Source organism: Eutrigla gurnardus (genome assembly GCF_963514095.1).
Source record: "Eutrigla gurnardus genome assembly, chromosome: 4".
Classification (NCBI taxonomy): domain Eukaryota; kingdom Metazoa; phylum Chordata; class Actinopteri; order Perciformes; family Triglidae; genus Eutrigla; species Eutrigla gurnardus.
In genome coordinates, this window is record NC_139918.1 from 19,803,013 (window position 1) to 19,817,595 (window position 14,583).

A 14,583-nucleotide genomic window follows, 5' to 3' on the forward strand; every position below is an offset into this window, starting at 1 on the left:
CAATGATGGCTTGATTTATCTGTAATTTGTATAACAACTGTGCATAGTCCACTGCATGCTATGGAAGACAAATAAACCTCTCTCTTTAATATTTAACTGATGGGATAACTGTTGAATCAAAGCACATTTGCACAGGCCTTGATATACATTTCATATACTCCTTTCAGTAATTTAACTACTTTGACATATTTTTGCATATAATATTTTAATTTCAGTGGAGCTTGATTAGAAAAATCACAGACTGCATTCATTTATCAGGGTCATGTTAGATCATGATGATTTTATCTGTCCTAGATGTCCTAATTTGTCTCACACTGTGATTGCTAACATGCCCTGTGGTGACAGTCCTCTTGTGATATTTTAATACAGCGTTGATGGCTCCCTCTAGCGTCCGCACCATAAACATTAAATTACTGTGCTTCACGTAGGCTTACTGCAGGATTTCCGTTGTCCATATCCAACGGTCGAGTATCGACGCTTCATTTATTGCTCTACCAGTTGCTGTTGGCACTGCTTACGTGTCACGATGACTCGTGTATGAGTCATAATTATCATATTATGGGACTATTTTGTAATCATGAATAATTATTACGATTGTGATAATATATCTTCGCAGGAGTACCGCACTTTAATACTTCACCAACAGAAGCACCACCCCACTCGGTCAACCGGAGCCCTCGAAACGAACGCCCCTAACGCACGCTCAGTTTGAACTGCGCAACAGCCTTGCGGCGATTTGATTGGACACTTACCTCTGACACGCACTGACATTCGGTAGCAGGTTCTGTGTGGGTGACAGCGGCTAGCATCACACTTCACCGGTGAAACGGCGAACGTCAGCCAAGTTAACAGGAAACGGCTGGTATATATTTACGCTCCGCACCTCAGGAGACCGCTTGCCTAAAAGGACAAAACGCTATTTCTGAATAACGTTACGGCGAGAATGTCTGTCCCGGCAGGAGAGGGATGAAGATGACACCACTGTTAATGCGAGTTGTGTCAGTGTGGCTATGTGTAGCTGTAGTCTGTTGGTAAGTTCAATTTCACCCATTTGTACCGAGTATTATTATCATGCCATTGACTGTGAAAAGTGACAAACTGTCTAACAAACGCTACCCGAATTTTAAATCCGTTACAACGCTTTGCATTAGCTAGCTAGCTAGCGTCAGTGTGATGTTGTGATGTGGCACCTGGCTGACTTCTGACTTGTTGTCAGTGTTACGGTTAGTAACGTTACTAGCTTGGTTAAGCTAGGTTTCACACGGCAAGCGGATACACGAGTTGTAACTATAGTAATGCTCTAAGACACATAACGCTAACCCTCCACCTTAGTGACATTTACTACCGAGCAAAATTAACGTTAGTTATACTAGTTGAAACAGCTGCCACACGTGTGTGTCATGTGTGAATCTCCCTGAATCACCAGCTGGCGAGAATAAAATGTGTTTATTCCTTTTTTCTTTTCTTTTTTTTTACGAAAACAACCACAAGATCTGTGTGACAAAAAACGAATCTGCTGAGTCGACTTCCGTACTGATTCCCACGGTCCATACGGGTCACAGAACTTCCTTACATCTATATCTATATATAGCTGGTACACTAGAACTATACAGGTTTATTGGCCTCTTGAAAGCTGGAAGTTGGTCTCTGCAAATCTGACAGAACACAGTAAAGCCAGCAAAGAGGGAGTTTATGGAGGAGGATTATGGGCTGTAGCCATCATGTTAGATGATAGTAACAACAATGACTACTATACTGTAGATAAAGAGAGAAGGGAGGGAGGGCACTATGATGTAATATGGTGTTAAGATCTATGTTGGTAATGTTGACCTGGCCTACATTCACCAGCTTTGTGTTGGCTCTCATTTTAGAGTGAAGCGTGGTAATACTTTTGACATGTTTGTGTCTATTATCTTAATTGTTGGCACAGTATAATTTAGGGTTGAATGATTTGGGGTAAAAAAAAATCTAGTTGGAATTATTTTTGACTGATATTGCAATTGTGATATGATTTGGGATGAATAATAATTTTTACATAATTGTTCTAATGTTCACTGAGACTCATTAAAAATATTTTTTAAGAGTATCAAACTAATGTTTTCTCAAGTCTGTAGAATATAATGTGTAGGCCATGATGTCTCTGCACTACAACAATTTTTAATTTGATGGGTATTGTTAACTTTAACAATTGCAATTTCAATAAACGTTGGATTACAGCACAATAAAATGGAAACATATTTAGGCTGAATATATGGATGTCAATTGACTGCCATAGCAGAAAAAGCACAGATATAATTACTAACATGATGAACAGCGGTATTACATTCAGGTGTTACAGCTCAGGGCCCTGTGAAAAAGGGTCTATAGTGCATGCTGGGTAAGTGGAATGGTAAACTGCTTGGGACATTTGGTGTAGTAATGTAAAGAAAAGGAGGAACTGAGCCTTCATGCATTGAATAGATAATTCTCACAAAGATTGAATTGAAAAAGTTCATTCAAATAAGATTGGCCAATATTAAGTGAAAATGGCCACCATCTGAGATTTTCCTATAATCGTCATACTGTGGCATCCATCCATTTAATATATCTGGTGATATTAACCTACCAGTGTATGGCTGTTTATGGCAGTATTAGATATTTTGTGTGCCAACATTTAAATGATATGCCGGTGCTTCAATATCAGTGTTTTTCAGGCAACTGCCGTGTTGTGAATAACTGTCAGAATATAAATAATTTGTTCCACCTCAAATTTGAATCTCTTCACTGCATGCAGTCATAATCCCCATACGTGTGACGCTATATCGCCATTCGCTTAATCACCTTATCACGTTATCATAGAGGTTAAGAATTGGAGTAGTCGATGATGCGTCATGTCGCATGACATTCATGTGAAAGAAGTTGAGACTCACAGATCGGTTGTCAGTCAGAGGTGTGTCTAAAGGACAATCTTGATGGCATGTTTATCTATTTCAACTGCCAGGCAGCTCAGTGGGATCCACTCTCCCTTAGACATTACATTCTGTTCTTGAATTTGCTATTACCAATTACGCTTGAATACAGAAACTCATTCATATATGTGCAATATTGTTGGCTGTCCCACTAAGGGAATATCCATTTCATCATGAAGGGTACACCTAAAAACCCTGTTGATTTCCTACCATTTTCTTTACAAAGTCTACTACTTTAACTCTTTGTCTGTAAGCAGTTAGTTAATTATTGAGCAAGTCATAACTTAACACCACTCTTTCTCCTGTGGGGGCTTTTAATCAGAAAGTCTATGCTCTGTTGCTCACTAAAATGCCTTTCACTAGTCTAGCCCCACAAAGCAGTTGCACCACCCACACCGGTGGCCATTGGCCAAGTAAAGTACTTGACCTGGAATCCAGAATAATATCCAGATAATGGCTTGTATTGTTGACCACATTGCTGTCACTGTTGGAGTATGGCCTTTGAACCCGTCAGCGAGGACCTTTTTCCCCACAGGACGTTCCATTATTACTGCAGTCATCTAAAGCCTTGTTACTTATAATTATTATTGTTCTCCTGGCAGGAGGGAGCACAGTCACTTAGAACCTGACCATTGTTTCTGGCACAGTATTACTCAGGGATGTTAACAAACCAATGGGGTGGTAATACATCGGTACACTGGAACTTAACTCCAATTAGAAAATAAACTATAGAAGCAGAAGCAAATATTAATGTCTTTATTTTTCAAAATATTGTGGACAGTTGGGTTGAGCAATTTACAACTTGTTTGAGGTGTGTCTCTTTCCTTGATAGCATTTCCTGACTGTATACAGATAAGATAACTTGTCTGTGTTGGGATACAGACTGCTGGGACTTTCTCAGTGTGTCACACGGTGACATTGGGCTGCAGCTTCGACTGTATGTGACTCACTGCAGCCAATTAAATGTTTAGTATGCTAGATACATACTTTTGACTAATACCATTATACAGTTCTTATTCCTCAGGTATCAGGACAATATTCTCTAATGCAATAACAAGTGACCCACATTCAGATAAATGGTCTCGTATGTTATTATGACAATGATCGTCTTCCCCTTGTCTCGTAGGTACCCTGGTTGCTATGTTGGTTGCACAGAGTCTCACCAAGAGGCCCAGAGGTCCGTGTCCACAGAAGATGTTGGTTTGGAGGAAGAGTCAAGGGAAAAGACTAATCAGTACAAGGTAGCATCAGCTGTATACCATTATAGTACAACCCACTTCATTGCCCAGAGGTTCCACAGTATGAAATAACTCATGTAACAATACACTTCCATTATATGTATATCTTTTTTTTTTTTTTTAGCTTATTTAACCACACAGTGATCCTGCTCTCATGCAGACCATCATATTAACAGTAGTTGCACAACAGTCTCTGAATATATGGACAAGCGAAAACATTATGCTACTTCCCTGAGAGAACTGTCCCCTTTTATGGTGTCAATGTTATCTGTGAATGTATGGATTCAGTGTGTCTTGATTTTCCTAGATTGAGGAAACCCACGTCTTACCTGCCCATTCCCTATCTGAAAATGAGCAGTTGATAGAAAATGATCAGCAAATTGAGGAGCAAACAACACAAGAAATGGACAAAACACAGTCTTTAGAGGTACAGTATAATTAGAATTAATTCTGTGCTGTGACATTTGCTTGTTTTATTTGTTTAAGCTAAGATTTCCAAAGGTTTTGATTTTGATTACCTCCAAAGAAGCACAACCGTTTTAGACCTGGATATGCACAGTACAATCCAGTCCTTTTTATTGATCGTTCCTCGAAACATTAAAGCTTTTAAGTGTTTGGAGTATAAAGCCATGTCTGGCTAATGGGCCAACTGTCTTAACATCCCCCCCCACAGCTCAAATATCTCTATTTATCCATCAGGTCGTTGAAGTGGAAGAGCCTAGTGTAGACGGAGAGTTGGAAGCAGACAAAGGAATTTCACAACCTGAGCCAGAAACTGAGAAAGTCTCAGATAATCATCATTCTGAAATCACTCAAGACCAGGACTCGATCTCCCTGCTGCCTCCTTCCCAACCTGTCTCTGAATTTGCTGCTGAGCTTGAAGACAGCTCCAACATCCTTTATCTTCAAGACAAAATCCCAGATAGGCAAGAAATAATTACCTCCAGTCATATCGTTTTTTTATTATTATTATTAATCTGTCAGTTTTCTGGAAAAAAAAATGCACAGAAATGCTTGCTTTGTGTATCTTTTTTGTATTCTGATGTTTCACAAAATTTACATTGCCGTGGGTTACAGCGCCTCACTAAAGGGATGTTTCTTTGCAGATGAAAGGCCTGCAAAAGTGTAACCTGGATTGTTGTTCAATTTCAGTGTTTCAGATGATGTAGCTGAGATAGCTCAACCTGAGGTAATTGATTCTGAACTGCCTCCCACTGACTGTGAAGAAGAAGAAGAGGAAGAGAACAACCCATATGACAATGATAGGTGGGTACAGTGAATCTTGTGCCCTAATAATAAAAAAATCTTGTATTGTCATCAAGATAGCTTTCATTGTTTGTAACAGGATTTGGTTGTAGTTCAACTTAAAAGACAAATGGGAATCTGACTCTCTTAAACAAGGCACCATTTTTTTCTCCCCACAGCAATCCTCCAATTGTTCTGGAAAACACTTCCAATGTTCACACTGCAGGTACTAAAACTCACACTGACCCACCCATGACTTCCCAGGCTGGTCAGAACACACAGCATCTGGAGTCCAACGCATCATATATGCTAAAAGACCAAGTAAGGAGCTTGGATACCATGGGAACTCTTTTCCTCTCTACCAAAGGAAGTGCCCCAGCTCTCATATTCTCATTATCTTTGACAGGACCCGAGCTCCCCTGTTACCACAGGCCCAGATTCCAGCGTGAGCGGCAAAGACCCTGAGGACATCCCCACATTCGATGAGTGGACGCGGAAGATGATGGAGGTCGAGAACGAAAAGAGTAAGATCAGAAGTTAATCTTATTTATTTATCTTGTCTTAAGCTTGAGGACCAAGAAGATAACATAACATATTCTGGTTCTTAATTCCGTTTGTCCTCTCAATAGCTCAGTCTGCTCATACGTCTAACAACGGGGCTCCTCCTACTGTGAAGAAGGTTCAGAAGAACTTTAATAACTACGCCTCAGTGGAGTGTGGAGCCAAGATCCTTGGCAGTAACCCAGAGGCAAAGGTATTGTATATATGATACTACAACCTACCAAGGAATCTGCTCACTCTGCTGATGTTGACATAATGACAAATACAAGTGCATATTGATTTGCGAAATGTATTCCATACAGAGCACTTCAGCCATTTTGAAGGAGAACATGGATCTGTACATGCTAAACCCCTGTAGTAATAAAATCTGGTATGTATGCATGCATCTCCTGCTCTCTATCCAACTTGAGAACATTTCATCTTACCTCCACTGAGGCAAATGTTTTGAGGCTCTGTTTCTCATTCTGGTCCAGGTTCATCATTGAACTATGTGAGCCCATCCAGGTGAAGCAGCTGGACATTGCTAATTTTGAGCTATTCTCTTCTACTCCCAGAGACTTTCTTGTCTCCATCAGTGATAGGTATGCAGCTCCCAGATCACAACACCCACCAGTGTGTTCCCAATGTTGATATTCTTTTAATTTGCTCCGATTCTCCAGAGATATTGCACTAACTATATTACAACACAAACGCACCAATTAAGTTTTGTAGCCATTGTGCCAAAAAGAAGAGTATGCACAACAATGGCAGAGATAAAAAAAGAAGTGATCGAAACCTTTATTCTTCAATAACACAATTTTTTATGTCTTCAATGACCCCAAGCTGTAATTCTAAACTCCCATACATCCATATGACTTAACCGACTATGTTGTGCAAATGATTTCTTGTAGATATCCAACAAACAAGTGGCTAAAGCTGGGGACCTTTCACGCCCGGGACGAACGCACAGTCCAGAGCTTCCCATTAGATGAGCATCTTTACGCCAAATATGTGAAGGTGAGTTTTCCTAGTCACATGACTGTAATCTCTTAGTGCAGGTACATATCTAACTGTTCAGCTGTTTCTGTATACTTTCTCTCTGAATCTCTTTCAACGGAAGCTCTGGCCTCTTCACTGGAGAATGATATGACTATTATAGGAGGTCTTGAACTCTGTATATAACAATTTCAGTGTTTATCGTATAATACACTAGTCTGGATTAGACCTCTAGCAAATTCCTGAATGTAAAATGTAAATGTAAATGTAAATGGGACAGTGTTTTTCATTCTAGAGTCACACATTTGGTCATCTTGCGTCTGAAGTGACTCAAATGAAAATGTCAAACTTCTACACATCTCTTTTAATTATCTTCTCCTTTTTTTCTTCTCGTCTCTTGCTTCAGATGTTCACCAAGTACATCAAGGTTAGCATGCCTTTCTTGTAGAGGTCCGTGGCTGTATGAGCTGAATATTATACATGGAAGTAGACTTTTTTTTTTGTCTGTCCTTTGTCTAATTGATGTGATCCGCTCTTCAAAGATCTAAATCGCTATGCTACCTGCTAACCCATTTTAACCTCAATAAATACTCTTTGAAATCAGTTATATCAAAGATAATGCACATTTGAAAACCCATGAAACACCAGTTCTAATTCAAATAATAAAACATAGTATGTCAAATGTTTAAACTTACCCTTTAATGAGGTTTACTCATTAAGGTTCACTCACGCGATCTCTCACTGTTTTAATGAATCCATTGTGTTGATTTTACAAATAAAATCATGGCTTTGCTTCTTTTTTTTTTTAAATAATACAACCCCTGCTAAGATGGATTATATGTGAGAGGTACATTAGAGTAGTGCAGGAATTAGTCATAAAACCAGGAAATTATTTCTTTGGTTGGATGCCTGAAATAAGGTAAGTAAATAGTACATTTTGAAGATTTTACGTGCCTTAAAATAAGGGGTTTATTATCAAGTGGCTAAAAGAGCCTCAGAAATGTCTCCATACTTATGTGAGCATAATGTTGTCCGTTTCATGTTAGCTTTTTACTTCTGGTGATTGCAGTCATGCATAAAAAATCATAAAAATGATCATTTGTGAAGATTTTTTTGCAGAAGAAAACATGCATCTTAAATTTGTGTTTGCCGCAGAGCTTTTTTTTTTTTTTCACTAATCCAGAATACCGTTGGATTTTTGTCGAGCGAACCAGTGTGATGCTAGCTTCTGGGGTTGGCCGACAAAAATACATCATCCCTGCAGCACTCTATACAGCTCCCACTTCCATTCTATTAACTGACTCCTTTTTGCATATTTTTAGGTGGAGCTGGTCTCTCACTTTGGCTCTGAACATTTCTGTCCCCTCAGTCTCATAAGGTATGTTATATTCAGGCAAAGTCAAATATTATAAGCAGTTTAAAAAGGAAGTAAGAAACCTTACCATGGAATATGAAAGTAAAAGCAAAATGTAGATATTTCTATGGATGTGTCATTTTTTATCATTGTACTTTTCATTGTTTTGTGTTGTGTGTCTGTTTTAGTTTATTATACATTTTTCTTTTTCAGTTGAAAACCAGTTGGCCTAAAGTGTAAAGTGTTTTCTGAATGATAGCTTGTTGCATACTGCATGAGCTCTTATGATGGTGTCGAATAATGTTATGTGATATTTGGCATGTGGTCATGATCAGCTCACCCATACAACGCTATCAAACCTTCGGTGGGACCAAGAAGAGCTGATGCATACATTAACAGGTGTTCCTTCCACTTCTGCAACATGTAAAGATAGATCTGGCCGGAGCTTATGTAGCAAAGAGGTGGCAGAATTTGAAACCACCTCACGTTGAGAAAATGGACCAGTTGTTGGAAGACTCTTCTGCACTTTATGACCTGTGTGTGTTGGAGGCTTTTTGTGTAGCTCTTTGCCAGAGGCTGTCAAGGACTTGAGAATGGATCACTTTAGGTTGCTAGAGTAAGCTGATTCAATTTCACTGTTACATGAGTTCGGTACTTGAATGGTTTTGTTGTGCTTTTTGCCAGGGTGTTTGGCACAAGCATGGTGGAAGAATACGAGGAGATCGCTGATCCCCCAGAAAGACCAGATGATCAGGATGATGACTTGGGTAAGAACTGAGAACACAGAGTCGGACCTTTTCTCAGCGTAGAAGACACACTAACCAAATTAATTTGAAATGACCCCGTTCATTGTTTGCATTCATGCATTATGTTTATGGTCAGAGTGCCCAAATCACCACATTTAAAGTGGTTTTACAGTCATACTTATGATTGTCCTGAAATGGTTTGTCATTGATGTGTTTTATTAAGCACACTGCTCCCTACAGATTATCCTCCGGGATATGCACCTGGTGAAGTCAAGTTATCCAAGAATCTGATTGGATCAGCAAAAGGTGAGTATAGCTGACATTACTTTCTACTGCATACAGATGACAACAATGATCCAAAACATGCATCAACTTGTTACTTTGGTTTTCACAATTTCTCCTCAGATGTAATTTTGAACATGGTAAATAACATTGCTGTCAACGTTCTCGGCGGAGGGCCAGAGATGCAAGGTATGACCAATCTGGTTTGTCTCACAACCTAAATTCATTCACTTTCCCAAATATTCAACTGTTGACAATATATTTGTGATGACTTTTGTCATTTATATTTCATTGCGTATTCACTTTCAATGTGTTTTTGTTAAATGTATGTTTTATAGGTAACCTTTCATCACAAGAAATGAATGTGACTGAGCCATCGCCCCAACTTGAAACCAGCTCTCAAACTACCACTACAGACCCCACTTCAGTGTGAGTACATATCATGATTTGGACAAAAAAAACTTAATTTCATATTACTGAAATATTAAATTGTTATTTATATTGTCAGAATGGAGGAATCATGGTAAATATGACCTAGCCTGCGGTCAGATAAGCTAAATAGACTATTTGACCGCTGCCAGAGTGTCATGAATGCTTTATGACTTATCTGTAGTCTACATGAAATGTGAACTTGTATGCTTGTATTGTATTTCATTCATAAATTAAACATGCATTTATTTTTTCTATAAATATAATTGATGTTTGTATTCATGAATAATATTATGAAAACCCCACATACTAATGTTGGCACATTATACTCCAAAATCTGATATCTTATTTGGTTCCTCTATAATCTATAATCTAGCGCTTTGTGAAATAATGGATACGGTTGCTCTACATGCTCTTTACTATCTGTATTCTGCCCTTCCTTTCCTGTATTGTCCATCTCCCTCTCTAGTCCAGACTCTGAAGTGGAAGTGATTTTACCAGACTCCGATATCCCTGCAACTGTAGCCACAGAGACCTCTGTGTCAGAGAGACATATCGTTGATACAAGCAAACAAGAGCTCCCCCTAGTGGAGGAAGAAATAATCATTCCTTTGGAGAAAGATGAGGAAGAACCGATCAGCTCTACGATCACTCTTTTGGAGACGGAGGAGGAGTTGGATGAAGAAAAGGAGATGAGGGATAAGCATGAGCGACAACAACAAATCCAAAAAGACTGTTCACTACATATTTCATTCTCTTCCTCGTGCTCTTGTGCAGCTTCCCTTCAGGAGTATCTCCATCAGCAGTGCTCAGCCCTACTTTCCCAAAAAAGGAAATGCCAAATGATTAACAGAAATCAAATGATTATTCCCATCCACACACCCATTTGGCAAGTACCCCTGTCCCCCTCTGCTCACCCGGAACCACAGCAGCACCAAGCTTCTGAACAGGAGCTGGAGAGCCAAGCCAGCCCGTCAGAAACACGACCATCTCCAGGGAACACAGTAGAATCCCATAAAGAGACTATGTCCGAACCTCCTCTGCTGGAGCCCAGTCAAACCTCAAACATCCCCACGCCCAGTGCCACTGATTCATCCTCTGCCAAACCGACCCCTATTGTAGAGACAACGCAGCTGTCTTCTGAGGAGACAGCGAGGGAGCTAAAGCCAGAAATGAGCCAGGATGTGCTAGCTGAACAGGAGAACATTGATCCTTCAGCCTCTCTCAGCAGCTTTAACTATGTAAAACCCAGTACCAGTGCCACAGTGGACGATCTGTCAATTGCACCAACAGAGGAGAAGTCTGACATTGAGGTTCCCAAACCAGAGATAAACACAGTCCAACCTCCAGATAAGACTGATGAATCCCAGGCTCTCGACCCCACCCCCTTCCCTCATGTAGAACATCACCCTGACCCACCAGCTGTACCTGAAAGTGGTTCTACTACCACTGAAGTATCCCAACCTGAAGCTCCAGACACCATTACAGAACTGGAGCCCTCTGGTGGTCACACAGCCATCAAAGAAACAAAAATGGAGGATTTCGCAGAAGACATCGCTACATCATCAGGTGGCAAGCCTTCCTCGGCTCTGTCACCGTCCGTGTCGGACATCTACGCAGACCCCCCGAATGGCACGGAGCAGAACGGCAACCCAGTGCATGGCTCCAGCCAGAAGGAGTCTGTGTTTATGAGACTCAACAACCGCATCAAAGCCCTGGAGATGAACATGTCACTCAGTGGACGCTACCTGGAGCAGCTGAGCCAGAGGTGAGGAACATGGACACACAGCAAGTATGTTTTTTTTGTGTCCTTTGTGTTGTAGTAAAGGCTGATATTAATATTAAATATTCTATGTTTGATTTAAGGTATCGGAAGCAGATGGAGGAGATGCAGAAGGCTTTCAACAAAACCATAATTAAACTTCAGAACACCTCTAGAATAGCAGAGGAGCAGGTGAGCAGTGTTTGTCCAGATACCATGTAGAGATACATGATTTTTCTCTGCCTTGTCATTTTGTATTATTGATGCGAAATGCATTGCCACAGATTTTTTTCTCTTTTTTTTCGGTTTAAAGCTGCTTTTACATGGAAAATGTTTATATAAGCAAACATAAGCTATATGTAATGTGAAAAGGATCACACATTGTGACAAACTGCAGAAAAAGGCAACATTTTACCTTTAAATGTTTATTCATAATTCCTTCACAAACCATTTCAATGATGAGATGGTGCGTGTGTGTGGTTGCTTAATTCGTTGTCCCTTTCCTCCTATAGGACCAGCGTCAGACTGAGTCCATTCAGTTGCTGCAGGGCCAACTGGAGAATGTGACTCAGCTGGTTCTCAACCTTTCTGTCAGAGTCAGCCAGCTGCAGGATGAGGTAGATACAACGCTTCAGGCACAAAGCCTTCAACTATAATCAGTAGTTTTGTCGGCCTGATAGTAAATTTAGCCTATTCCTGGAACCAAGCCATTAAGATGACACATGGGTCCTGACCATGCTTGGGGGAGTAACAGTATGCCGTTAACGTAATTAGGACATAAAGAAGGTAACTGTAGTACGCAGATAGAGACCAAAAGACGCAATCAGAATACTGACACATTTTAGTAAATATGCAGATTATTTGTCCGATTTTCAATTTTAAAATACAGAAAAATCGATATACTACCTCCCAACCCTGGTCCTGACACAACCCCTTTTAGGCTGCTAAATGTGTTGGTATTTTACTGGTTTCAGTTATACATTTTCTTCAGTGTATTTTTCTGTCTCTCATTTGAAACAATAGACATTGCTGCTGTTTTACTAATGATAGAATCAATGGTCTGTCCTCTAGGTGTCAGACAGGCAGAATTACCTGCTGCTGTCTCTGGTGTTGTGTCTGTTTCTCGGCCTGCTGCTGTGTGCCAACCACTGCCGCATCTCCACTATTCCTCCAACCACGGAACCAGATTCACCCACACCTAAGAGCTACACCTACTGCTGCCCTGAAAGGTAGTCCAGGAAAAAATATATACAATAACAAACACTATCTTTTATAACGAGACAAAATGAAAGTCTAAGACGTACCTTTTACATACATGGTGGCGAAGAAAAAGCTCTAGTGGAAGAGGGTAAGTGAATAAGCCCTGAGTGGCATCTCCAAATGGGCTATAAGCTATGGGCTAATGGGCAGAGGTTACTGTGCCTTGAACGGCTTCTACTCATTAAGCCAGTTTATTGATACAATTAATCATCAAGAGTGTCGTAGCTGGAATCTCAAGTGATGACACGGTCGTGACTCATGTCTTAATAAAGGTGCTACATGCTGTCTTTCTTCTCAACCATTACGGTTACCTTAATAGGCAGTTCTCTTCCTGTGATGAGACGGGCTTGAAGAGGAGTGCATCCTATCCACTCATACACTCACTTGCCTCCACTGAAGGTACAGTTCTACTAATTACTGCTATCAGGGGAATAACATTAAGCTGTTTCAAGGTTTTTCCCTCATATCTTGAATAACTTAATCCAGAATTAAACCATCCCTTATCTTTGTAGACTGTTAACCCCTGTCTTTGTCTCACAGGCACAGAAATGCTGCATGCAGAGGAGATACAGAGTCTTTGTCCAGCTAACAGGAAGGTGTGTAAAGATACAGTGCAGAATATTCCTGTAAAATATCCGTTTGAAATACTGGTTGTAACCGATTAACAGTTCTTTCTTTTCCCACACAGAGGAGACGCCATAAGATGAAATTCATGGAGAAAGTGGAGACTCTGACGCCCTCTTTTCATACTGCTCCAGAACTGTGTAATGGAGCTGTTGTGTGTAATGGTATACCTGTCACCACAAACCCTACACCCCTTGGGAAAAGGTTACTTCAACCTATGTTTAGAGACTCGCCATCAGAGGGCAGCTCTGAGGGATCTTCACATTCAGATGACCCCTCCTTCTGTGGCATCACCACAGTTTGCAACCGAATCTGTGACGGGCTCCCTCCTCCCAAGACGCGGGCGGAGAAACGGGCATTAAGACGCAGGCGTCCAAAGCCCAGTTGCACGGTGGTGGACTTGCTTCAGGTCCCTCAAAGGGACAGGAGCGAACCATCGCCCATCTCTACCATACAGGACATCATGAACAGGAAAAGCCAGCAAAGCTCTGGGACATTTGGGGTAAATATTGCCCTCTCAGGTCCTGTTTGACAGGACTCCTTCTCACTGACTGCTTAACTCTTTTTTAAAAAGAGGATGGATGTTCATTTATGTAGCCACAGGCAGCTTTAAGCTTCGATATGAGACAATCCCTTCACTTTTACTTTTTTTTTTCTGTTCCATGTTCTCGTCAAACGTTTATATTTGTTATACTTCCAATCAAATGTCTTCCCAGCTTTCCATTAAAGCTTTTGTCCAGAAATATTGGCACTATTGAGACTGAACAAAATTATTCAATAAAGTTTTATTGTCGACATACTGCACAACTGAGCCTGTAAAAAAAAAAAAATCTTATTTTGTTTACAAACATTCATCTCAGGTTTCCATCTTTTTATTTCATAAAAAAATATATGGAATGATATTTAATTCAGTTAGTAAACCTGCTGTCAGGTTATTACAAGCACAGGATTTTTATCTCTAGTCAACCTTCAAAATAAAAGCACAAGCTGGACAGACAGGACAATTAATATTTGGGATATTTTCTAGTGAAAGGGGGAAAATACAAAACTCATACAAAAGAAACTGCCATGCTATGTTCTATTGTGAGTTATTTGGTGTTTTGCACACGAGATGAAAGGAATAACTACATTTCTTTGGTGATACTATACACAGCAACTG

General features: G+C 40.2%; 1 protein-coding gene across 2 annotated transcripts; it reads left to right on the forward strand.

The window, feature by feature from the left end:
* Positions 1–790: 790 nt before the first annotated feature.
* Positions 791–14,223, forward strand: LOC311013040 (SUN domain-containing ossification factor). Of its 2 annotated transcripts, XM_084008922.1 has the most exons (24): positions 792–1,031; positions 4,075–4,189; positions 4,494–4,613; positions 4,886–5,112; positions 5,339–5,452; positions 5,611–5,752; positions 5,838–5,955; positions 6,061–6,185; positions 6,295–6,362; positions 6,466–6,573; positions 6,883–6,988; positions 7,374–7,394; positions 8,290–8,345; positions 9,006–9,088; positions 9,308–9,373; positions 9,473–9,538; positions 9,688–9,778; positions 10,248–11,546; positions 11,645–11,732; positions 12,053–12,157; positions 12,612–12,769; positions 13,120–13,199; positions 13,341–13,396; positions 13,489–14,222. In XM_084008922.1, the coding sequence occupies exons 1-24, from the start codon at positions 967–969 to the stop codon at positions 13,954–13,956; spliced, it is 3,945 nt and encodes a 1,314-aa protein (XP_083865048.1). In that variant the 5' UTR covers positions 792–966; the 3' UTR covers positions 13,957–14,222. The 2 variants fall into 2 exon arrangements, with proteins under 2 accessions (XP_083865049.1, XP_083865048.1); XM_084008923.1 differs by lacking the exon at positions 7,374–7,394 and having other exon boundaries at positions 791–1,031; positions 13,489–14,223.
* The last annotated feature ends 360 nt before the right edge of the window (positions 14,224–14,583 follow it).

Excerpts from the sequence above, each read along its gene's own strand:
- LOC311013040 (XM_084008922.1), top strand. The coding sequence starts at position 967 with ATGAAGATGACACCACTGTTAATGCGAGTTGTGTCAGTGTGGCTATGT. Across the intron at positions 1,032-4,074 it reads TGTGTAGCTGTAGTCTGTTG|GTACCCTGGTTGCTATGTTG; the intron begins GTAAGTTCAATT and ends CTTGTCTCGTAG. Across the intron at positions 5,113-5,338 it reads CAAGACAAAATCCCAGATAG|TGTTTCAGATGATGTAGCTG; the intron begins GCAAGAAATAAT and ends GTTCAATTTCAG.